General features: G+C 44.9%; 1 protein-coding gene across 1 annotated transcript in view; it reads left to right on the forward strand.

Moving 5' to 3' along the window:
- The first annotated feature begins 6,219 nt into the window (after nt 1-6,219).
- LOC124619661 overlaps nt 6,220-24,407 on the forward strand; it is an 86,881-nt gene continuing 68,693 nt past the window's right edge. Inside the window, exon 1 of the mRNA XM_047146191.1 lies at nt 6,220-6,554. Within this exon, the coding sequence (XP_047002147.1) occupies nt 6,235-6,554 (320 nt within the window). The 5' untranslated portion in view covers nt 6,220-6,234. The remainder of the gene's footprint in view (nt 6,555-24,407) is intronic.

Raw genomic sequence — 24,407 nt, forward strand, 5'->3', positions numbered from 1 at the left:
AACAAGAGTTACAAACGAAGTAGCTTTACTGGCCTTCAACGTGATCAGTTTCAGCTACAACAAACCTCTGACGTCTGTTGTAAGGCTATTGCCAACTGTCAGTAAACGCGTTTTCTGAAATCGCTCAAAGCAACTAGATCACGCGTTATTGGATGTCCGCATCGTTACAGAAAATGAGACCTGGTGCTACCAGTATGACTCGGACACAAAGAGACAATCAATAGCATTGTGCTCATCGTTTTCCTTGCCTCCCAAAATAAAGTAGTCTGACAAAAATGAAGTTTAAGATGACGTTGGTCACCTATTTCGACAGCAACGGCTTGAAGCATCACGAATTCCTGCCCGTGGGGGACACTCAAGAAGACGACCACCATGCGACTGACTATCGCGTGGTCTTCGGATCGTAGCGGCAGCACCAAGTGTCATTACCTTCAGTGCTGTGGATATCCAACAAGGCGTTGCCACGACGCTACGAGTGATTTCATAAAAGATGCATTTGCTGACAGTCTCCAACGGCTTTACAACCGATGTCAGAAGTGTGTCGCAGATAATGGTGATTACTTTGAAGGCCAGTTAAGCTATTTTCTTTCTGACTCTCGATACACGTTTTTCGTCATACCCCCGGCATATGCAGGGTGATCCATTGATAGTGACCGGGCCAAATATCTCACGAAATAAGCATCAAACGAAAAAACTACAAAGAACGAAACTCGTTTACCTTGAAGAGGGAAACTAGATGGCGCTATGGTTGGCCCGCTAGTTGGCGCTGCCATAGGTCAAACGGATATCAACTGAATTTTTTTTTAAAAATAGGAACCCCCATTTTTATTACATATTCGTGTAGTACGTAAAGAAATGTAAATGTTTTAGTTGGACCACTTTTTTCGCTTTGTGATAGATGGCACCGTAATAGTCACAAACGTATAAGTACGTGGTATCACGTAACGTTCCACCAGTGTGGACGGTATTTGCTTCGTGATACAGTACCCGTGTTAAAATGGACCGTTTACCAATTCCGGAAAAGGTCGATGTCGTGTTGATGTGTGGTTATTGTGATCAAAATGCCCAACGGGCGTGTGCTATGTATGCTGCTCGGTAGCCTCGACGACTTCATCCAAGTGTCTGGACCGTTCGCCGGATAGTTACGTTATTTAAGGAAACAGCAAGTGTTCAGCCACATGTGAAACGTCAACCACGACCTGCAACAAATTATGATGCCCAAGTAGATGCTTTAGCTGCTGTTGCGGCTAATCCGCACATCAGTAGCAGACAAATTGCGCGAGAATCGGGTATCTCAAAAACGTCGGTGTTGGGAATGCTAGATCACCATCGATTGCACCCGTACGATATTTCTGTGCACCAGGAGTTGCATGGCGACGACTTTGAACGTCGTGTACAGTTCTGCCACTGCGCACAAGAGAAATTACGGTACGATGGCAGATTTTTTGGACGCGTTCTATTTAGCGACGAAGCGTCATTCACCAACAGCGGTAACGTAAACCGCCATAATATGCTCTATTGGGGAACGGAAAATCCACGATGGCTGCGACAAGTGGAACATCAGCGACCTTGGCGGGGTAATGTATGGGGCTGAATTATGGGAGGAAGAATAATTGGTCCCCATTTTATCGATGGCAATCTAAATGGTGAAATGTATGCTGGTTTCCTACGTAATGTTCTACCGATGTTACTACAAGACGATTCACTGGATGACAGAATGGCGATGGACTTCCAACATGATGGATATCCGGCACGTAGCTCGCGTGCGGTTGAAGCGGTATTGAATAGCATGTTTCATGACAGGTGGATTGGTCGTCGAAGCATGTTCACCAGATCTGACGTCCCCGGATTTCTTTCTGTGGGGAAAGTTGAAGAATATTTGCTATCGTGATCCACCGACAACGCCTGACAACATGCGCCAGGGCATTATCAATGCATGTGCGAACATTACGGAAGGAGAACTACTCGCTGTTGAGAGGAATGTCGTTACACGTATTGCCAAATTCATTTAGATTGACGGACATAATTTTGAGCATTTATTGCATGTGGTATTTACAGGTAATCACGCTGTAACAGCATGCGTTCTCAGAAATGATAGGTTCACAAAGGTACATGTATCACATTGGAACAACCGAAATGAAATGTTAAAACGCACCTACGTTCTGTATTTTAATTTAAAAAACCTACCTGTTACCAACTGTTCGTCTAAAATTGTGAGCCATATGTTTGTGACTATTACAGCGCCATCTATCAGAAAGCGAAAAAAGTGGTCCAACTAAAACATTCATATTTCCTTACGTACTACACGAATATGTAATAAAAAATGGGGGTTCCTATTTAAAAAAACGCAATTGATATCCGTTTGACCCATGGCAGCGCCATCTAGCGGGCCAACCATAGCGCCATCTGGTTTCCCCCTTCAAGCTAGACAAGTTTCGTTCTTTGTAGCTTTTCGTTTGACGTTTATTTCGTGAGATATTTGCCCCGGTCATGATCAATGGACCACCCTGTATATGCTGCGCATACCCAATGAAATTTTGTGGTTTGCTTGAGCGACCGAGCACACCCGCAGTGGGGTATTCTGCTAGGCCCTCCGCACACGCAGCGATTGAAAAGCGATGTCTGGTTGCAGACTAGCTTGCAATGCAGCTCCACACACGGTGCAACTGTGCCATGAGAAACTGCAGTTTCCGTTTGCAAGCGTGGAGGACGAGTATTGTTTGCTGTACCTGGGCATCTTTTGATTAGACGGGACATGTGGAGTACAGATTCGAACACAGAAGGAGATGTGGTCCTCTGTTATTATTACTTACGAATGAAAAAGAAAAGGAAATTCTAGGTTCATCCGTACATTCGCAGAAACATAAACTGCAGGCTGTTTGTAGCAGCAAAGGAGCAGCAACAAAGAAACTAGAAATTAATTTTCTTCTCTCTGTCTCTCTCTGTCTTTTTTTTTTTTTTTTTTTTTTTTTTTTTTTTTTTTTTTAGTGAGTAAATTGCTGATTTGGTACAACTGATTTCTCCGGCCATAACACAGCAAAATACGAAAATGAGGGAATGTGTCAGTGCAGAAAAATGGATATTCATCACATTGAGATAAGAGGGTTCTAATTTAGTGTGATTATAATTAAAGTTAAGCTTTCAAATCGCTGTAGAAATAATACCACTGGTCAGAATGACGTCAAATTGCAACGGAATGTTATGGGAGAAGGGGGGAAACGTATGGCAGAAGAAAAATAAATAGTTACAAAAAGGAGCAATAGATGGCGCTGTAAGAATCACAATTTAATAGTGGTCGACTACAAATGACAAATGAATCATACAACAATGCCTAAGGTGTACGTTTGACGTTAAAGAAACTGTACTACTGAGTGTGCATGAGTGTACAGGCGTGATACTGTTTGTTACGTAAGCCCATCCACCACGGCAAGGTCATATCACATCGAATGGGAGAAATCGGATTTTAATTGTCCTGAGGTCAAAAAAGGGATGGAAAGCATCAATCACATCGGTTTTTAATTGTCCTGAGGCCAAAAACCGCATAAAAAGCATCAATCAAAATCAAATCGGATTCTTAATTTGCGTGTGACTGGCGCAAAACATGTTCAATATGCTGTCCAACAAGTTGAAATTGAGAAACAACACGTTGCACAACTGATCGAAGTGTTTCCGAGGTCACGTTCAGAATGTGTTGCGCACTGCGTGCCTTCAATGCAGCTAAGTTTGCAATCAGAACACTGAACACAACATCTTTCAGATAGTCCCACAGCCAGACGGGTTAAGATCATGTGATCGGGACGGCCAAGCTGTACGGAAATGGCGGCTGATGATTCTAGCATTTCCGAAATGGCGCCTCAGCAGCTGCTTAAGCGAATTTGCAATGCGCGGAGGTGCTCCACCTTGCATGAAAATGATTCCATGCACGCTGTTGGAGAGCTGGAATGACGTGGTTGCGCAAAAGACACTCATAGCAGTTACCAGTGACGGTACAGGTAACGGGACCGGAAGCACCTGTCACTTCGAAAAAATATCGCCGTATGATAAATGATACCGTAAACCCGCATCACACAGCGATCTTTTCGGGATGAGGTGGTACCCGTTGATTTGCGTGTGGATTTTCCGTTTCCAACATTAGAGAATTCTGTGTATTGACATCCTATCAGATGGAAATGGGCTTCCTCTGTTCACAAAATCTTCCACGGTCAATCATTGTCCACTTCCATTCGAGCAAGAAATTCTAAAAATATGATCTCTCTTGTTGGCAGGTCAACAGGAAGCAACTCGTGCACATGGGTAGTTTTGAATGGATAGCAAAGAAGGATGTTGATGGTGTTCGGAGAGCAACCAGCCACAAATTTACTTTCAGTTCCTTTATTCAAAGGGTACCGTTACCGGTTTCGAATCGTTGTGATTCATCCTCAGACGGTTTACACGCTTTCTTTGTGACATGTGGTGTGTTTTTTACAGATTAATTTTCGTGAAACGTCGGTTTGGAGTGTTTGCTGTCCCAACACCAACATTTGTCTTCAAACAACAGTCACGGTCTCCATCGTGTCATCATATCACAAAATTGAAAAGAAGGATGTTTCGTAGGAATTTACGCACCGCGTTTACGGGTATCTCCAATGTCCGGGCAATTCTCCGTGCACTATACATTTGCACACCACCACTCGTCTCCTGCATTGTAGTGGCCACTGCTTCCACTGACGTTGAATCAATTCGTTTCCTCCCTCTACCAGGTTGCACACAAAAATAACAAGTCTTTTCTAATTCCGAATCATTTTTCTCGGACCCACGGAAGTCATCGGACCAGCATATATTTTCAAACCCTTCAGTGTTCGGATCTTCTGCAGAGCGACGTGTGGACAGTCTTCTAATAATTTCCGGGTATGCAGCCGGATCCCGTCGACATTCTGCCACGATATTTCGGCCCAGAGACGTCCGGCCATCATCAGGTGAGTACACAACTACTGAAGAGCCCAGGTGCAGTCGCGACTTGTGTACTCACCTGATGATGGCCGGACATCTCTCGGCCGAAATATCGTGGTAGAATGTCGACGGGATCCGGCTGCATACCCGAAAATTATTAGAAGAAGAAATACGCCGGGAAAATTTGAGAAGTCACATGTGTACAGTCATCTTTCTTGTAATAAAGCTTTACAGGCAGAGCGCGATCCTGCATTGTGACAGTCATGGCGAACGTCACAGAAGCGAAAGCAGGAAAAGCCGTGTACCGGCGTGTTTATACCGACTTCAATGGGTCGTGCGCATGACACGTGTTTTCATTTACGTGTTCTGACACATACAGCGTAATCAATTGATCAGTTTTCCCCCTTCTCCGATAATATTCCGTTGCAATTCGTTCCGACCAGTGGTGTTATTTCTACAGCGTTTTGGAAGTTTAATTATTATCACCTTGTATTTTATACACTAATAATATTTCATTGACTGTAGATACGGATTACTATGTTTTATACGTCTATTTCTTAACTAACTTTCAAGCTGCATTGTCACTAGAATCTTCCGTCGATCGTTGACCAATTGCTTGTCAAAGTACCTCGTAAAACTGACTGGCAGCGCTATTGTCTCGGTATCTTCGCCTGATTGAGTAGTAACATCGATTGACTGGGATCCGAACGACTGCGTAACAGCTATTGGGACAAACAGTGGTGGAGTAGGTGCCCGGTTCACGATTTCGTCGCCTCGTGGGGAGGCCGCGCAGTCCGTAGGACCTCGTCACGGTTCGCGTAGCTACACCCGTCGGAAGTTCGAGTGCTCCCTCGGGCACGGGAGTGTGTGTTGTCCTTAGCGAAAGTATTGCAAGTTAGATTACGTAGTTCGTAAGTCTAGGGATCAATGACCTCAGCAGTCTGGTCCCATAGAAGTTTACTACAAATTTCCAAATGTCGCGATTTCGTCGATTAGCTGTAATACTCTACGCTCGAATATTTTTACGTATTGCTCATTCATTTCATTAAGTTCAGACAACAAGCTAAGAAGAAACAGTTTCGTATCTTCTGTCCTCTGGTCGCGGAGCTCACCGCTGGTGAGTCAATTTTGGCCTTCTGGGTTTTAGTAGATTCGTGTCGTGCGACTGCCGAGTGTCGCAACCCGGAAAGCCGCGGGCTCCGGCGGTGCGCGCGCACCTCGCGCCCGGTTGGCTGAAGACGGCCGGTGCTCGCTCGGCCCGCCGCGCCGCGCCGCGGCCCCCCGGTCAGTGCGACAGCAGACACGATGCGGGCAGCAGGTAGCGCGCGGCTCGCGCTGGCGACCTGGCTCTTGGCGCTGGCGGCGGCGCAGCAGCTGCCCTGGTGGTGGGGGCTGTCCGCCCCCGACTACAACCCGGTCACCCAGGCGCCCAACAACAACAACGTGGGGGGCGGCTCCACCCCCGGCCCCGGCGTCGGAGAAGGCGCGTCCACGGTGGACCCGCTCCGGCAGAGCACTTACGAGCCGTGCGAGTGCGGGGCCGGCAGGTCGTGCGTCTGCGTGCTCTACTACCTGTGCAAGAACGGCACCATCGTGACTACCGGGCTCGACCTGCTCGATGACAGGTGGGTGGAGCTGCGAGGGCGCCGCGGCCCGCCTTTCCTCTTCCATTCGCGGGCTCTTTCTGTCCGAGCCAGACTAGATCTAATTTCATAGACTATTGTCTTATTTCGTCCAAATGCTGCAGAAATGACAGTTCCGACACGTTTATTATACGTACTGTTTGTTTCTGATAGTGATCTCAGCTACAGAATCTTTAAGCAACAGTTCACAATCAATTGCGTCAGTGCATATTCAATCTTGTTAAGACGACATACTTCTCGCGAAATATTTCCTTCGTAAATAAACACAGTCAACAATCGACGTGGAAGGTGCCCTTTCTGTCATCATTATTCGACATACGGGAGGAATGTTTCCTGACCCACTTGCACACAGTCTGAATCCTCACGCGATGCACAACACCCTTATCACGCCTGAACCAACTCTTGAAGAGTACACAGACATTGAATATTCTACCCGTTCCGTCAGTCTAACTGAATAAGGGTCACAGACCAAACAAAATTACAGAAATTATTGAAGCGAGTTTCCAAACCGTCTCACTTGTGTGTAGCTTAACCCTACTCGTGTTCGTTTTGAAAAATTTTGCTTTCTTCGTAAATTCACTGAGGTGGTAATTCAACTGGAAAGATGTACTGCAGTGGGTGAATGCCGCTGGTGTAAACATCGTGGAGGCTGCAGGATTGGTTTACACCTACGTTCAGGCTAACCTGCCGGTCTTTGCTTAAAATGCTATTTGTGTGCAGATTTTTTCCCACGCCTGGTAACGTCTCACTGCACACGTGCGTGCGACCTCGGAAAGTAGTCAACAGTAGCCGCCACTTCTAGATTATTTTAAAGCGCGTTGCAGAGGATGCGTTTCTTCTGCTCTAATTTAAGATAAGGTTTCCCAGTTTTTCCTTTACGAATGTACAGTGAGTTGACCTACAGCATAAGCTATGTACTGTGGTTTTTATTGGCCTATCTTGGGTTCAGAATTTGTATGGAAAAGGCGAATAATTTTGTAGGATCGGTTCCCATAGTTGGTTGTTGCATCAATGTCAGTAGCTGTAGCGGCATATTGTACGTGCGGCCGAGTAGGTCGTTTGGAATTTCCCGGCATTTGTTACCCTCCAGCGAGGGAATCAGCTCTTTCTACACGCTCGGTCTAGCCTATTAGTCTGATCAGCGGATCTGAACACTCTTCTGATATAGCAAATGTTTTTCAGGTAATCTCTTCCGCAAATGATCCAGTTTCCCAGCACGCTATCAGTGAGCTAGCGCCTTCGTTTGCTTTACCAACAAGTACGCCTACATAACAATTAAATCCACTGTTACCCACTGGTTTATACGACTTTACCATTCCCATATCTGACATGCAAATCCAGTAACATCCTTCCGTATCACCCGTCGACTTTCAACAATGACGTCATTGAAAGTGCAAAATAAGCGATAATAAAATAAAAAATAACTGTGAAATCACGAAAATACTCCAATATACATACCTAAACAAACAGCTACTGCTCGTACCAAAAACGAAGAAACACCCAACTAGCGCTAACCAACTATAATTGGTACCGAAAACAAAACCTGACTTAGCTCAACTGAAAATCCCGAAGGCAATAAAGAACATCATGAGAGCGTTAACTACTTACACTTGATGTCACACTTCAGATGGTACACACTGCGGCAGGCTTGGCTCACGGTTAACACCACTCCTTCTCTCTAGCCCTTGGGCCCACCCACACCTCATCTAACTTAGGTACACTTCGCACTTACTTTCAATTATTTATACTGCTTTCCTCAAACTTTTAGTCAAACCATTAATTCTTAATTTCGGAGTCAAAATTCCGTAGACTTCTGTATTTCGTAATAGTTCATTTGTCTGATACTATAATTATTTACTGAATAGTATTAATTTCATTACGTCGCAGTTTCACCCTCATTAGAGAAAAAATGTCATCAACAGATGACATAAATCGTAGTCAGTGTTTACACTCGTCACCAATACAACTAAAAACATTATTTTTTTTCTCTGGCTGGTGAGGACCGCAATCTCGTTAGCTTTTGTTCAAGTAATTAAACTCGTAGGTTTATTAACGTGTCCACACCAACACAATTGGTAACGCTGTCCATAAATCCAAGTTTTCGACCTAAGCTGACCTCTTGCCTTATCTGATGATAAAATTTAGAATATAAAATGTAGACTAGCAATGGCAAGGAAAGCGTTTCTGAAGAGAAATTTAGCATCGAGTACAGATTTAAGTGTCAGGAAGTCGTTTCTGAAAGTATTTGTATGGGAGTGAAACGTCGACGATAAATAATTAGACAAGAAGAGAATAGAAGCTTTCGAAATGTGGTGCTACAGAAGAATGTTGAAGATTAGATGGGTGGATCACATAACTAATGAGGAGGTATTGAATAGAATTGGAGAGATGAGAAATTTGTGGCACAACTTGACTAGAAGAAGGGATATCGGTTAGTAGGACACGTTAGGAGGCATCAAGGGATCACCAATTTAGTATTGGACGGCAGCGTCGAGGGTAAAAATCGTAGAGGGAGACCAAAAGATGAATACACTAAGCAGATTCAGAATGGTGCATGTTGCAGTAGGTACTGGGAGATGAAGAAGCTTGCACAGGATAGAGTAGCATGGAGAGCTACATCAAACCAATCTCTGGACTGAAGACCACAACAACAAGAATCTATGTATCTTCATATCTAACCGTGCTATCCGCGAAATGTCTGAGACCGCAGGTAATACTCAGTCCATCGCTTTATATCATTAACGATAATTACCCTATCTTTAGACCCCGAGACCACACCCTAAACTATTTCAGTGCGTTCTGTCCGCCAACAACCTTACCAACCCAGTCTCGCGATTGTACGGAACAGCCATATTTCCTTCAGCCGTCGGCGTAGTCTCAATCGAAAGCCTTACTGAAGTCTTTCCATTTAAGTCTCGAGGAAATATAGCCTTCCGGCAAATGTTAAGATTTTAAGAAATTTTTCAAAGCCGGACTGTCATGCTGCGGAAAGACTCTATGTTGGACGACTCAGAAACTGAATTTAGGACTGGCTAAGATACTGCCTTACGGGTCGTTCAGTATAAGTAATACCTCCCAGCTCCGAACCAACAGTCACCAAAAGAGACAGATGATAAGAAGACCAGTAAGTTTTGTTGTCAGTTTGTGATAGTGTGTACGTGATAGCGTAGGTGCTTCAGTAGCGTTCTTGCACATTTTGATAAGCTACATTTCAGCTGTTTCACGTAACCTCTTGATAGGACAGAGCGCATAACGGAATCACCGTTCAGTAGGACCTGTATTCCGCTTGTCATGGACCCGTTATACGTGTGTGTTGAGGCGCCTAAGGTGTAACACCCCTTTCGATTCCTGAACAGTTCAAATTAAACCTTGTATCAACCGAGGTACGGGAGAAAGTGTGGTGTTTAAAATGAAATGGTATACATTCTAATGGCATTGAAATTTTTCGCGGAAAAATCTGAGAAATTGATTAAAACTAAGACAAAGGGCCAGAATCCGCCAGAGCGGTGTTAACACAAAGTTGGACGTAATGCGTTACACACAGTATGTATTAGTTGTGACGAAATAGGCCTACGTAGATGTTAAGTTCTTTGTAAACACTACGCTGTGCTAAATGTTAACACACACCGTAGCTGGCGCAGTACCTCTGTGGTATAACGTAAGGCCAACCGCAAATAAGTTTTACGTCAGTTTCCTTAGTCTTCTTGTTGCGTATAAAGACAAAACTACACAAGAGCTGTATTCACACATCACACAGCCCTCGGGCCTTTCGTTTTAGCGCATTTTTCTGCGGAACTGAGTGTTCGACCAGTCTCAAAGCACAGACCCGGCGTCTCGCCGGGTGCAATTCATTGCCAGACCTGCAGCCATTACTTTGCGCCAGTTACCGAGTCTCAGGCTGACACACGAGTGACGGACACGTATTCCGTATCATTGCGTTTCTGTACTCGGTGAAGCCGCTCTCATCATGAGAGGGACGCGTTTGGCCTGCAAACAGATAGCTTAATATACATAGGTTTAGATGCCTGTGTGTGCGCGCGCGCGCGCGCCTGTGTTTTTCTTATGGTAAATAATTGTTTCGTACTCGAAACTCATTTTTTGATTGTGTCAACTCTGCACAGAAATATTATTTCGGAATCATTTTATTCCTTGTTTGTTTTACAAATACCACTCGGTACTCTGACAGTATAGTAAGACGAGGGTACTGTAAAGTGATGTTTGTGCAAAGCGCATGGACGTGGAAGTCGGTGGTATTGTTGGTGCATTTCGTCAGTGGTACCAAATACACAGTTGGCAGATTTGATAGTTAGGTGAGAGAAACCAATGTACTACAATCGATTCATCTACCAGATGCACGACGGTAAGAAATGTTGACGTATGAATGGAAAAAAAGATTGTCACGTTGCCTCAACTACTTGTTTTGTGTGCATTCCACCAAGATAAGCATACTGCAGCAGCTTAATAACAGCTGATATTAGCTTCTAAATGTGCCTACATAGACGGATTACAGAGTAGCTGATGTTTGCAGAAGCGTTTCTTTAAAAGTTCATTTTAAATATGGCTACAAACAGTTTCAGCTGAATCCACTGTCAATTCCATTAAGATATCCGAATAGAACGCAATCTCTGCCTTTTACTGCCATTTTATTTTCGAGCATTGTCCTGAAAACTACGCGCCTTTTTAATCTATAATGCATCGGGTAATCAGAGTTTCGTTGAACGCAAACTGTAATACAAAAGCACGTCAGTTAAGGACAGTTAACTTAATCCTCCTCCTGGTTTTTGCTGTTCCATCAAGCAGTCGTTTGTGATCCAACGTTTGAGCGGAATGAAAACAAGACTCCCTAGAAATTGTACAATGCATAGTATTCAGAATTTTCATAGCTAAACGGAAAGTGATAATTGAGTTATCAAGTTTCCAACTGGCCGTCTAATTTTCCAAAGAAAGGTTTAATTGCTTGAAAGAAATTAGAGCTCTTAAGAAACCTGTGTAGTAATCTGACGGTAAACTGGAATCAACTGCTGCTAGCTCTGGAAAAGAATTGTCAAAAAATATCGAGTCACATTATAAATTTGAAAACTTCTCTGCTTTCTGTTGGTCTGTACACTCTTAATAAACATGAAGAAAAAATGAAAAAAGTAAAATGTTTTGTGAAATGATTTGTCCTGGTCACCTGAAGGTGACTGGAGTTGCCCAGTCGAAACATCGTGCGAAGAATTGAGTGACGACCCGCTGCAAGCGCGAAATCTGTTTGAACGTCCAGTTCGCCCGGAAAATTTTAAAACTCGCAGAAATAAAACAGAGTATAGAAACATTTGACGCTCTTCTGAATGATGCTGGAACGGGGGTGCAGCAAATTAGGTGCCGACTCAGAAGTCATAGTTCAGCGTTGGAACTTGGAATCTTAAACGGGATATTTAGTGGAATTTCACTCAGTGGTCTTAATACGTGGTTTGCTAAAAAGGCTGAATGCAGTACCCGCGATAAAATGCAATGGAATGTGGCGCGTGCACCGGCTAATTTCTCATCAGCTAATCACAGCACACACATGGCGGCGTGTCTTTGGTAACGCAAGTAAAGAATACGTTGTAATGTGTACCGAATAGAAGAGTTTTAAAATTGACTCGTTACTTTCATAGCCCTATTTCTCAAATACCCATTGAAAAGTTTCAGGAGCACAGTGTCACTGTTGTCTTTTCGTGAGCTCTACAATGCCTTTTAAACAAGTACGTCGTCCCACATAAAATATTTGAGTCTGTTAATACGAAACTTAGTGGCAGCGCTAACCGGGCAGCAGTAACGCGGCCCGCTGCTTTCTGTTATCTGCCGGGAACCTCGCCTCGATGCCCCGAACTGCTGGGTAGACGCCGCAGCTCGCCCTGTTTACAGCTCACAGAGTCCGGCGCGTGTGGCAACTCCGGCAGATAGCCGGACGGCTGTTTGTCTCCCTGGGGAATGTAACGGTGGCGGCCGGAGCGCTATCTGGCCCTCTCCCCCTCTCCCAGAATGACACGAGGAGAAAACTTACAAAGTTCACAACTGACTTTCGGATTGGAATGTAAACACATTCCTCGTCCCCTCCGAATGTTAACCATACATATCGCGAGGACAGAACGGCGCTAATATAAAAGCATCCCCGAATATAGCCGAAAGTGGGAAGCGTAAGACTTGTTTGTGTGTGTGTGTGTCTGCGCCTTCGTTCAGAGGCCAGCCTCGGCTGGCTTGTTCATCTGATGTCAGCTCGCTTCCTGCGCCGAATGATGGAGCAGCATCGTTCCCAGAACCGATCGCGGTCCTCTGGTTTGGAGCCCAGTGGTAAGCCCAAACCATATGCTCGGACGATTCTGTGACGGACGCGGATAGGGCAGGCGTGTACTACAGCAGGGAGGGGCTGCTAGGGTAGTGGAGCACGTGTGTTTACGTGGTTCTTTAGGGTACACAAACCCTACATCGGCCCGATAAGATACTGTCTGCTTTCGTACACGGAAGAATGAAAGCCACAGTAGTTAAAGTGTGAAGTATCTGTCATGGAACTGGCCGTTGTGGCCGCGAGAGGTTCTAGGCGCTCCAGTCTGGAACCGCGCTGCTGCTACGGTCGCCAGGTTCGAATCCTGCCTCGGGCATGGATGTGTGTGATGTCCTTAGGTTAGTTAGGTTTAAGTAGTTCTAAGTTCTAGGGGACTGATGACCAGTCCCATAGTCCTCAGAGCCATTTGATCTGTCATGGAAGATCGCAGCAACAGTTCATGCAGGAACATCCGCAGATAGGTCCACGAAATAGTCTCACTCATAAATGGTAATAATTCCCAGATAGTACTAAGGACAGGAAGGTGGCTGGAACAAGATTACTGCTTTACGCGATCAGGCCCAATGGACCACGCGCTGCATTGAGAGATTGCCTCCACTTCGGCTTGTTCAAATGGCTCTGAGCACTATGGGACTTAACATCTGAGGTCATCAGTCCCCTAGACTCAGAACTACTTAAACCTAACTAACCTAAGGACATGACACACATGTATGCCCGAGGCAGGATTCGAACCTGCGACCGTAGCAGCAACGCGGTTCCAGACTGAAGCGCCTAGAACCGCTTGGCCACAGAGGCCGGCACTTCGGCCTGTCTTCGGGTCCTTTCTGCCATCCCTCCAACAGTCCCACTCTCTGAAGGTCTTTGGATACGCAGTCACTCCATCGAGTTCTAGGTCTTCGTACGAGCCTTCTGCCGGTTGGCCTGGTGTTGAGTACAGTTTTTCGGCCACCGGTTGTCCTGCATTCGAGCAACACGCCCTGCGCACTGGAGTCGGCGTGTCTTCGTTATCGCCACGATGTTCGGCTCTTTGTAAATATCACACAACCCTGTATTGTGACGAATCCTCCATTTTCCAAACTCATTGTCGTAAACTGGTCCAAAAATATTCCGAAGGGCTTTCCTTTCAAATATCATCAGTCTGTTCAGATCTTGCTTGGTTGTACTCCAGGTGGCACATCCATATAGTACTACAGGCGGTAGGAGTGCTTTGCAGATGTTTATTTTGAAATGTCTTGACAAACTTCTGGTTTTGAGGAGAGCATAATGGCTGTGGTAACAGATATAATAAAAATCAAATAACGATTTGAATGTAAATCGCAAAGACTGACTGAATGCCGGCGGCGATGGAGATTTTTTATGCCGTAAATAATACGTTAATATGTAGTGGTATTATTGCATATTACAAATGCAAAGTAATTGGGTCTAGATGTGTGTTAAAGGTGGATCAGACGTGGTCATCGGAAGCATTTAGAGACCCCAAGCCTGAGGAGCGGTAGTGGTGGGACATTTGAGCGAAAACTTAAGAGACGGCTGCGCGTAAATTTCCCGATCATAATTAAATTAAGGGGAGATTTCAACTTGGCAGCCGCAGACTGAGAGACTCAAGTGCTCAGAGCGGGTAGCAGGTACGGGAATAGGGAATCGTGTGAAATCGTTGTACATACCTTATCCGAAAACTACTTGAGCAGCTAATCACAGAATCGACTCTCGAAGTCACGTATTACATCTCCTGGTTAGAAACAAGCAAGAACTCTTAGCTTCAGTTAGCGTGTAACAGGCAATCACTGATCATAAGGCCGTTCGGCATCTATGTAACGATTTAACCCAGATAGCTCTGTTCTACGCAGAACATACCTGCTCAGAGTTACACGCCGTATTGTTGACTTGAAGAAGCCATTCGGTGTAGTTCCGTACTGCCAGCTGATGAACAAGGTACGAGCGCGCGGAATATCGGATCAGCTGCGTGGCTGAAGAATGCTTACGAAACAGATCAAAGTATGTCATTCTCAGCGGAGAGAAATCTTCAGACGTAGAAGTAACTTCCGACGTACCGTAGGTTAGTGTAACAGGACAATTAGTTCCACAGTATATAGGTATCCCAGCAGGAATACTGGCAGTGTTCAGGTTTTTGTCAGGAACGATCATTTGAAGAGAAGTCTAGTAAACATGTGCTCTGAAGTGCGTACCTTAATAGCTGCAAATACTTGTTCATTTTCGCTACTGTGAAACGCACCTCTTTGACTGAACAAGTTGTCATAGCTCTTGAAATATGCATTTTAGAGTCTATGTTTAGTGAATTTTTTTATTCCCCTAGTACTGACCAATCCTCCTGAAGCCATCTGTACACAAGAATAGCTCAACCAAGCCCAGAGGCAAACGTTGCAGGAGTGTGGTTTACTATTAAAATTCATATGTTCCAAGAGGAGTCAGTAAAAATATCGCTTGCTTCTAGGCAAATTACATCTAGCGTGTAAGCGAGAAAACATATAGAAAAGGTTTAAAGTTACAGCCAAAGTTTGTAGCAAGTCATTCGGTCCTCACATTCCGAAATACTGGGTGAATATAGTGTGACCCATCTCTGCTTACTACTATATCTCAAACATCGGTCGTTACAGTCAATATTAACAACTGCAACGTGTCCTGTTAGTTCATTTTCTCGATTTGCTACTGCACAGTTGGATTCAAATTTTTTGTTTCTCTAATCAAAGTACAGAATCATCAGTTGCCACGCTCGTCAACATGAATGTTTCATTTGTTCTATCCAATATATGTGTCAACGTCAGAGCGATTTTAGCTGGAGACTGAAAGCAAGCCTTATTTCTTCAGCTTTCTTTCACACAAATTCGCACTTCCGCAGTATAATCACTCTTCCTCTTGAACTGAATATTAAAAGCTGAGTGTATTTGGATGCTAGTAAGAAGTGATTGCGGAATTATCTTACTGACGGGAGCTGAGACGGAAACCAGCGTAATCTGTGAGTGTTGGCTTGTTGCTAACAGTGGGAAGAAATATCAGTAATTTAATGCCAGTATTTGCTCTATATTGTAATGATTCTTTAAAAGGTACCAGACTTCGTAAGATGAATTTAGAATAAATGCGAAGTACTTTAAAGGCTACAGCGATGGCGGCCAGTCAATAGTATCACCATATTAGCAACGCCCGACTTAACATGGCCGTGAAGAGGCTGCAAAAATACTTAAATATCAAAGTAAGGACAAGTATTAATAATATTAATTAGAAACCATATACCTGTCAAGTAAATGTTAGTAGTCTAAGTAATACAAAGAAAAAGAAACCAGTCACCTTCTAATCTCTCCATACTTCCTACTTCCATCTACTGCCCACATTAAACAACGCCCAGTCGAAGTAATTAATAAGTAATGTATTTTATGAAGATTTGAGAGGAGTGAAGATTGCAATAAACTTTCTTAGCTTGTCGTGTTGATTGGCTCCAGTTCTTCTCGTCTAGGGGTGTGATTCTTGAAGCCGAAAATATCACATCAGATCTTAAACGGTTGTTTGAACTAAATAAATCTGAAGATTGTTGTTGCAACCTTTTTTTGCGTAAATAGATTTCCCCACATTTAAGTATATCATATAGTATTATGATATTTCACATTAACAAAGCGGAAATTTTATTGTTCGCACAAAAATACAAAAAAAAGTCCGATCACATCAGAGGCATGCTTAAGACTCCCACACACTGCTGAAATAACAATATTCCAAAGAGTTAACAATTTCTCCTAAATAATGAATTCCCACTAGCCTTAGATATTAATATCGATTATTACTTCATAAATGAATCCTGAAATAAACAGATGGTTCAAATGACTCTGAGGACTATGGGACTTAACATCTGAGGTCATCAGTTTCCAGACTGAAGCACCTAGAACCTCTCGCCCACAGCGGCCGGCTGAAATAAACTTAGTAAACAGAACAGGATTGAGTAATTAAGAATGGAAATTTTAACTGTGCTAATAATACGTCATTTCATATGTATCTGAAAAAGTAATTTTGACTGTACATTCAGAACTAGTACTTACCGATAATAACATCGAAACTGAAATATTTTCTGAAGTTATTCCTTCCCATAAATTTTAGCTTGAAATATACCGATATAAAATTATATGAAAGTTTTCAGAAAAGCAAATGATGTAATATTGACCTGAACAAAATTCGAAAAATAATACTGGTATCGACAGCCACTGTCAAGGAAAGGTAATGCTAGAGGATGATGTCCCGTTACAGCGGCTTACGTTAGTAGTCCAGACAGAGAAAGCCAACGAGAAAGTGATACAGGAAGCTGACAAAGACGGTGCAATTGTTTTCTAAACAAAATCGGAACGAAATTCCTACCTCACTCTGTATACACTCATGCTCATAAATGAAGGATAATTGGAGAATGTGGTGCCACACAACGTGGCACTACACAGAACTGGCGCTAATAGCATAGGCACATAGGGAACACACACCACACTGGTCTGCAAGTGCACGGTATTGGTGATAAGTTGAGAAAACCGTCCCGAAACACATGTGCTACAAAACGCCACTGCTTCCTGCGCATGTACCCCGACATCAATATCTGGCATGATCACCATGCACACGTACACAGGCCGCACAACGGGTTGGCAAACTCTGGATGAGGTGGTCGAGTAGCTGCTGGGGTATAGCCTCCGATTCTTACACCAGTGCCTGTCGGAGCTCCTGAAGTGAAGTGTCCTAGGGGTTTGAAGACGTGCAGCGATACGTCGACCGAGAGCATCCCAGAAGTGCTTGATGGGGTTTAGGTCTGGAGAACAGGCAGGCCACTCCATTCGCCTGATATCTTCTGTTTCAAGGTACTCCTCCACGATGGCAGCTCGGTAGGGCCGTGCGTTATCATCCATCAGGAAGAAGGTGAGACCCACTGCACCCCTGAAAAGGCGGACATACTGGTGCAAAATGACGTCCCGATACGCCTGACCTGTTACAGTTCCTCCGTTAAAGACATGCAGGGGTGTACGTGCGCCAATCATAATCCCACCCCACACCATCAAACCACGACCTCCATATGAGTCCCTTTCAAGGACATTAAGGGGTTGGTATCCGATTTCTGGTTCACGCCAGATGAAAACCCGGCGAGAATCAGTGTTCAGACTATATCTGGACTCGTCCGTGAAAACCTGGGACCACTGTTCCGATGGCCATGTACTGTGTTGTTGACACCAGGCTTTATGGGCTCTCCTGTTACCAGGGGTCAGTGGAATGCACCTTGCAGGTCTTCCTGTGTGCTGGAATCGTTGCCATAATCTTGGGATCACACTCTGTGCCACACGGAGGGCCCGTGCTACGACCTGCTGTGTTTGACCAGCCTCCAGCCGCCCTAGTATTCTAACCCTCATAACGTCATCTATCTGCGTTCTTTCAGCCATTTTCAACACACAGTCACCATTAGCACGTATGAAAACGTCTGCGCACTTACTGCACCGTACTCTGACATGGACCAACACACCTCTGCGTATGTGGACCGCTGCCAGCGCCACCGTGCGACGACCGCAGGTCAAATGCACCGCATGGTCACACCCCGAGGTGTTCTAAACCTGCAAACCGCGCACTAGAGCTTTGTTTCACCGTGTATAAGCACTATCCTTGATTTATGAGCATGAGTGTAGTTTACAAATCTTAACGTCTGAGAATTTGTTAATTAGTAAACTTTGGTATATTGTTCTATTATGACAGCCAAATGAGTGCCCTTAAATAATTCACAATATTCGATTATCACTTTACATTTCGCTAGGCATAATCGTATTCGGTCGCAGTGGTAATACTTGAAGAATCTCAGGTACATAGCGTTCACTGTCTCCGAAGAAAACGCGGTAAATCGACAGCTACAAATTGTGAGCGCAGATTCATTCCTACGCTTGAGAATGGCGCTAAGCTGTGACGAAACAGCGCAGTCGACGTCTTTTGGTTGGCCACACGCCGCCGCTCAGTGAGCGGGCGGCGGGCGGCGGGCAGATGCACACCTCTACCGAGAACCGTGAAGGGCCGCGCTAGCTCGCACTATTATCGTTCTTCCTGCGAAACATTCGCCACTGGAACAGGAAAAGGTCCACCTCAGACGCCGTAAAGCGCGGTACAGAAGCACGTGTGTACGTGGGCACTCGCGCCTGGCTGGGCTGTAGCCTCCCGGCGGCTGGGGAAGGCGGATGCGCGATAAGAGACTTGGCCCCAGGAGGTGCCGGCAGTAACTGCGGAGAGCATCGGTGTGGGAATATCGACGCGAGGACGCGCAGTGGGGAAACCCAGCGCCGGGCCAGAGTCGCACCTGCCTCGAGCAGATCGGCCTGTTGACACACAGTCAACGGGGATTTAGAAAGCATCGTTCTTCTGACATACAACTAGCTATTTACTCGCACGAAGTGTTGAGTGCTATTGACAAGCGATTTCAAATTGATTCCGTATTTATAGATCTCCAGGAGGCCTCAGACACCGAACCTCACAAGCGACTTGTAATCCAATTGCTTGCTTGTGGAATATCGTTTCTTATGTGACTTGATTCCCGATTTCCTGTCAGAGGGGTAACAAACAGATCATACTAACCGACAGTTCAGCTCCTCCCCCCCCCTTTTTTTCGGAATCTGAAGTTAATTAATATGGCTGAATATACAGGGTGCGTCAAAAAAATGTATACACACTTTGAAGCGTCGTAGAAAATTTATTTCCCGTTCTACAATATTAAATTTCTGGAAATGGAAAGCTTAAAGTCCAATTGGAAAAATAAATGTACTTTGCACATGTGATTAATGTTCAAACTGGTAGCCTTCAGCATCAATACATTTCTGAGTACGAGTCACCACTGGTTCCGTACATCGCACCAAAGTGTCCAATGAGACTTCTGCACACACCACCTGAATCTCATTCCAAAGTGTGTCCAGGTTACGTGGTTTAGGTTCGTACACCTCGTCTTTTACTGTGTCCCATAAGAAGAAATCTAGCGGCGTGAGGTCTGGAGAGCGCGCAGGAAACTAGATTGGTCCCCTGCGTCCTATCCACTGGCCTGGCACATTGTGATCCAGGTATGCTCGTACGTCCCTATGATAGTGCGGCGGGGCGCCATCTTGTTGCAAATAAAACTCTTCATTACCGTATAATACACGAATGGCAGAGAATATGGAGTCGGTAAGTATTGTTAGGTACGTTTCTCCAGTAACAGTATCTTCAAAGCTGAAAGTCCCAATGAGTCCCCTTGCAGACAAACCACACCACACATTTACAGAAGGCAAATTCACAGCTTTTTCAACTAATGTGAGGATGATCTTCAGCCCAGTACACACAATTGTGGCTATTGACAGTTCCATTGAGTTTGAATTGGGCTTCATCCGAATAAATTATGCTACCCATAAATCCCGGTTCACGTCTCACCATCTCCTGAACCCATTCGCAAAATTCAAACCTTCGATCTGGATCTTCGTCACTTTGCTGTTGCACCAGCCTTGGAATGTACACACGAAACTTGCCTTTCTTCAGAATGCGTAGCCCACTACTAACACATTACTCTCACGTGCCGCTTGCCTTGAAGATTTTTGAGGCGAACGCTGAAACAGTTCCAAGACCGCTGTTGTGGAATCATCACTTGTAGCTGTACGAGGTCGCCCTGATCGACCTTTATGCACATCACACACTGTTCCATGAATTTCGAATTTGTCTCGTAGACGTGTAATTATTAACCTTGAAGGTTGTTCTGTACCATACTCACTTCTCCACTGTCTTCGAACCGCAGCTACATTCTCAGACTTCCAGTACCACTTAATTATCTGCTTCTACGCTTCAAAGGTCAAACGCACGTCCGCCATGTTGCAGTTAGTTCCTTGCACTGCTGCCACCTGTTGAAGAAATATAACATTACTTTCTCACAGATATTTAACCTTGTAGAGTGGGAAATAAATTGTCTGTGACAGTTCAAAGTGTGTATGCATTTTTTAACGCACCCTGTATATAGTTACTTGAATCGAAACTTTTGGGCAAGAGAAGTCGTTTCACCAATATTTTTACACAACTATCTCCCACTCTTCCAGGTATAAAATTAATTACTCCACATGGAATAAAACCTCTGATTCTTCCGGCGATCGTCGACTCTGAAAATTCTTAAAATAATCGGAGGCACATTTGTACGCTGTGGGGAAGCCGTCTTGGGTGCTATGGCGTACTCACTCTGCAACACGGGAACCAGTGTCCAAGTTGTTTCAATTTCGAGAAAGTACAGAATTTAAGATCTTAAAATAGAGCATAAATGACCGTGGTGCAGGCCCAGGATACAAAGTTTCCTACGTGTTAAGGCACACTAACTGATGCCCCGAGCCACAGATAAGGAAGAAGCTAAAATAACCAAAGAATTGGACGTACCTTTTTCATTCATGAAATCATATTTTTCCACAAACTATTTTCGTAGCTATATTCCAGTATATATCATCCTCTTGTATGACATTGAATGTTGTCGCAATTAATGAAATTTCATTCCATGTTCAAGATGGCAGCTTACAACAATGCCGTTAATTATAGTTCCACTGCGATCCTACTCTCAGCGATTCTCAATCAGAAGTAGTCCGTCTGTTGTGCACGTAATGTTCCACATTCCATCCAGAGTTTCTTTATCAGGATTCAGACATAATCTGTCTCTCGCAGTCGTAAAGAGTCTTTGACTATACGCAAACATTCGTGCTACTGGAAAAATTAGCCATTAAAATAGATTAAAACGTAAGTGATTTATGGCGTTCAGTAAGTTAATATTACAGGTCCTCCTCTGTTGCTTATCAGTATAAGCTGAGTAGGAAACAATTTGACCAGCATTCTTAGGTTGCTTCCACATGACGTTGTCGATTATCATCTAATAAACTCCTTAGAAAATCAAAACAAATTCCAAAATGATTTAGAAACGGTATCTCTATGGTGCGAATGTTACCAATTGACCGTGTGAGGTCGTCCACATGACTGCTAAAAGGAATCCGTTAAACTCTCGGTACACGATAAATCAGTGAAATCTGAAGGTCGTGAATTCAACTAAATACCTAGAAATTACAATTAGAAAATCTTAAAGTGAAAAACACACAGAAAGTGTGGGGAAGGCGAACCAAAGACTGTTTTAGTGGCAGAACACTGAAAAAATGAAATGTGTGACGAGGGCGGGCCTCCCGTCGGGTAGACCGCTCGACTGGTGCAAGTCTTTCGATTTGACGCCACTTCCGCGACTTGCGCGTCGATGGGGATGAAATGATGATGACTAGGACAACACAACACCCAGTCCCTGAGCGGAGAAACTCTCCGACCCAGCCGGGAATCGAACCCGGGTCCTTTGGATTGACATTCTGTCGCGCTGGCCACTTTTTTTTGACCACTCAGCTACCGGGGGCGGACGGCAGAAAACTTATAAGATGTAAGAGATCTACTAAAGAGGATGCCTCACTATGGTTGTCCGTCGTCTTCTGGAGTACTGCTGTGTGGTGTGACATGATTACCAGATAGGATTAATGGACTACATGAAGGAAGTTCAGAGAAGGTCAACGCGTTTTTTAAGAGTTTCACGGTCATAAGGAATCTGGGGTGAACATCATTAAAACGAAGCTGTTTCTAGTCGCGGCGGAATCTTCTCACGAAATTTCAATCGCCAACTTTCTCCTCCAAATGCAGAAGTATTTTGTTGACGGCGACCTACATGGGAGAAACGATCAACACAAGAAGGGAAATTAAACCTCGCAAGGGAACACGTAGGTGCACGTTTTTCCGCGCGCCGTTAGTGTCGAGTAACAGAGAATTATTGTGAAGGTGGCTCGGTGAACCTTCTGACAGTGTGATTTACAGATTGTCGATGTAGGTGTACTCCGAAGAGCCAAAGAAACTGGTACACCTGCCTAATATCGTGTAGCGCCCCGGCGAGCACGCAGAAGTGCCGCAGCACCACGTAGCATTGACTCGACTAGTGTCTGAAGTAGCGCTGGAAGGAACTGATACCTTGAATCCAGCAGGGCTGTCCATAAATTCGTAAGAGTACGAGGGGGTGGAGATCTCTTCTGAACAGCACTTTGCAAGGCGACCCAGATGTGCTCAATAATGTTCATGTATGGGTAGTTTGCTGGCCAATGGAAGTGTTTAAACTGAGTGTTCCTCGAGCCACTCCGTAACAATTCTGCACGTATTGGGTGTCGCAGTGTCTTGCTGGAATTGCCCAAGTCCGTCGGAATGGACAATGGACATGAACGGATGCAGGTGATCAGACAGGATGGTTACGTTCGTGTGACCTGTCAGAGACGTATCAGGGGTCCCATATCAGTCCAACTGCACACGCTCCACACCATTACAGGGCTTCCACCAGCTTTAACAGTCCCCTGCAGACATGCAGGGTCCATCGATTCATAAGGCTGTCTCCATACCCGTACACGTCCATCATCAACGAGACTCGTCAGACGAGGTAAACATGGTTCCAGTCATAAACAGTCCAATGTCGATGTTGACGGGCCCAGTTTTATGACATGCAGTCATAAAGAGTACACGAGTGGGCCTCCTGCTCCATAGGCCCTTTCGTTGAATCGTTCACACGCTGATACTAGTTGATGGCCCAGCATTGAAATATAGAAAAATTTGCGAAAGTTTGCAGTTCTGTCACGCTGAACGAATCTCTTCAGTCGTCATTGGTTCCGTTGTTGCAGAATGTTTTTCCAGCCGCAGCGATGTCCGAGATTTGACGTTTTCCAGGTTCCTGATATTCACGGTACACTCGTGGTAAATCCCCACTTCGTCGCCGTCTCGGAGTTGCTGTGTCCCACCGTTCGTGCGCAGACTATAACATCACGTTCAAGCTCACTTAAATGATGACGTGGCACTGTACGAGTAGCAGTAGTAACCGATCTATCAACTGCGGCACACACACACATTCTCTTATATAGACCGACCGCAGCGCCATATTCTGCCTGTTTACATATCTCTGTAAGTGAATAAACCTGCCTATATTAGTTTCTTTGGCGCTTCAGTGTAGATGTAAACGCAGGGCGGCTGCAAGAGCACTCCGTAGGCCCGAACGGTTTGGTTCCTGGATAAGCGTCGCTCCCTAATTCGTCCAACTGCTATCAAAAAGGCAACCCTTAGCCTCTCATTCCTCCAGACCTTGTGTAACGCAGTTAAATCAGAATACGGTGTGAGTACAGAAGACTCACATTGGAACTGTGTGCCGGTCCCGGACGCGAACCTGCGACCCCGTCGCGTCTCCGCCGCACGCTGTCTTTCAGGGGTGCCCGTGTCGCAAAGTACGCAGGAGAAGTGTCAAAGTTTGCAAAGTACCAGGCAGGTACCAGCTGGAGGGTAGTTTCTAGGTGGCTCAGCGCGCCCCGGCGAAGGCGACGGGTTCGTGTCCTGGTCTGTACACGCCGCCGCCGCTGCATTCGTACAGAAATCTTTCATCGTTCACACATTTTCGAAACTTGCGGGGAAACTGAGGCGTAGGTAAGGACGTTTATCCTGTGCTAAACACATCCAGCCTGTGCCACGGCTGACGACAT

The sequence above is a fragment of the Schistocerca americana genome, chromosome 6 (genome assembly GCF_021461395.2).
Source record: "Schistocerca americana isolate TAMUIC-IGC-003095 chromosome 6, iqSchAmer2.1, whole genome shotgun sequence".
NCBI lineage: Eukaryota > Metazoa > Arthropoda > Insecta > Orthoptera > Acrididae > Schistocerca > Schistocerca americana.